The sequence below is a fragment of the Hippocampus comes genome, unplaced genomic scaffold (assembly GCF_001891065.2).
Source record: "Hippocampus comes isolate QL1 unplaced genomic scaffold, H_comes_QL1_v1.1 scaffold446, whole genome shotgun sequence".
Classification (NCBI taxonomy): Eukaryota; Metazoa; Chordata; class Actinopteri; order Syngnathiformes; family Syngnathidae; genus Hippocampus; species Hippocampus comes.
The window spans coordinates 243,496-244,548 of record NW_017805564.1 but is presented as its reverse complement, the minus strand read 5'-3'; the positions used below and the strand labels follow the sequence as shown (position 1 = coordinate 244,548).

General features: G+C 42.8%; 1 protein-coding gene across 1 annotated transcript in view; it reads left to right on the top strand.

Annotated features, from left to right (window-relative positions):
• The window catches only part of pou6f2 (POU class 6 homeobox 2), a 52,090-nt gene that overhangs the window by 13,373 nt on the left and 37,664 nt on the right, over nucleotides 1-1,053 (top strand). The window contains exon 2 of the mRNA XM_019879865.1: nucleotides 80-180. Within this exon, the coding sequence (XP_019735424.1) occupies nucleotides 80-180 (101 nt within the window). The remainder of the gene's footprint in view (nucleotides 1-79; nucleotides 181-1,053) is intronic.

Genomic DNA, 1,053 nt, shown 5'->3' with positions numbered 1-1,053 from the left:
ACACACACACACACACACACACACACACTCGCATGACCTCTTTTTGTTTCCTTTTTACATGTGACATGGAACACGGCAGGGGCCCGCGAAAGTTCACTCCAGTCAGACATCAACAGCAGTCCCACGGAGCAGAGTCAAGTGGGCCAGTCGCACCCGGGGTACGCCGCCATGGGGCCACAGGTCAGTCAAGCGCTTCATCCCGCTCGCCGTTTGCATATACAGCATTTTGCAATGTTTTTTTTTCCTTCTCAATGTACCTGATTTTCAATTAGCTCCAACATATTGTCGGTCACCAATAAAGCCTGTGTGAATCCCGAGGGGAGGAGGATGCAAAATTTGGATTATTTTTTTTTTTTCAAATAGTCTTGATCTATTTTTTTTCCCTTCATTCCGTAAAGGAAGTATATATTTTCTCTGCTGAACATTAAAAAAAAAAATGGGAATCAGCATTTTATGCCAAAAGCGCGTTGAAGGGGAAATAAACCTACAATACTGCTTTCAGGTTTTTCTGAATCTCACCTTCTGATGGTCAAATGGAATGATATCCTTCTGTGGGGCTTCCATGTCTCACAAAATAATGAATCCGATTTTTTTTTTCCTTTTATTTAAAGTGACCATTTTCTGAATTCAAATGCCCAAAAAGCAGCATGCTTTCTCAATGTCTCAAATATCAGGTCAAAAAAAAAAACGGCAATTGAGTATCAAACTGGAAATGATCCTCTCGGGAATGATTTCATGTGGAAAGAATGAGGTCAGAGGTCATCAAGTGGCGCGTCGGCTTTCTTGATGCTGGACTCTCTTGGATACGATTATCCAAATGGAAATCTTGAGTGACGTTGGCGTTCTGAAATTTGCCCCAATATTTGTCTCGAACCTGTTTTGTGGAGATGCTTGGATGGACATGGATTCTGAGTTATGTTCCAGGTTTTACTGTCAAGCCCGAGTGTCGACGCACTCGATGGAAATGATTCAAAATAATAAAAATAATGATGAATCGGGTCAGCGGGTCCTGCTGAGGCCACCGCTCGCTGCGATAACTTCCTCTTACCCCCC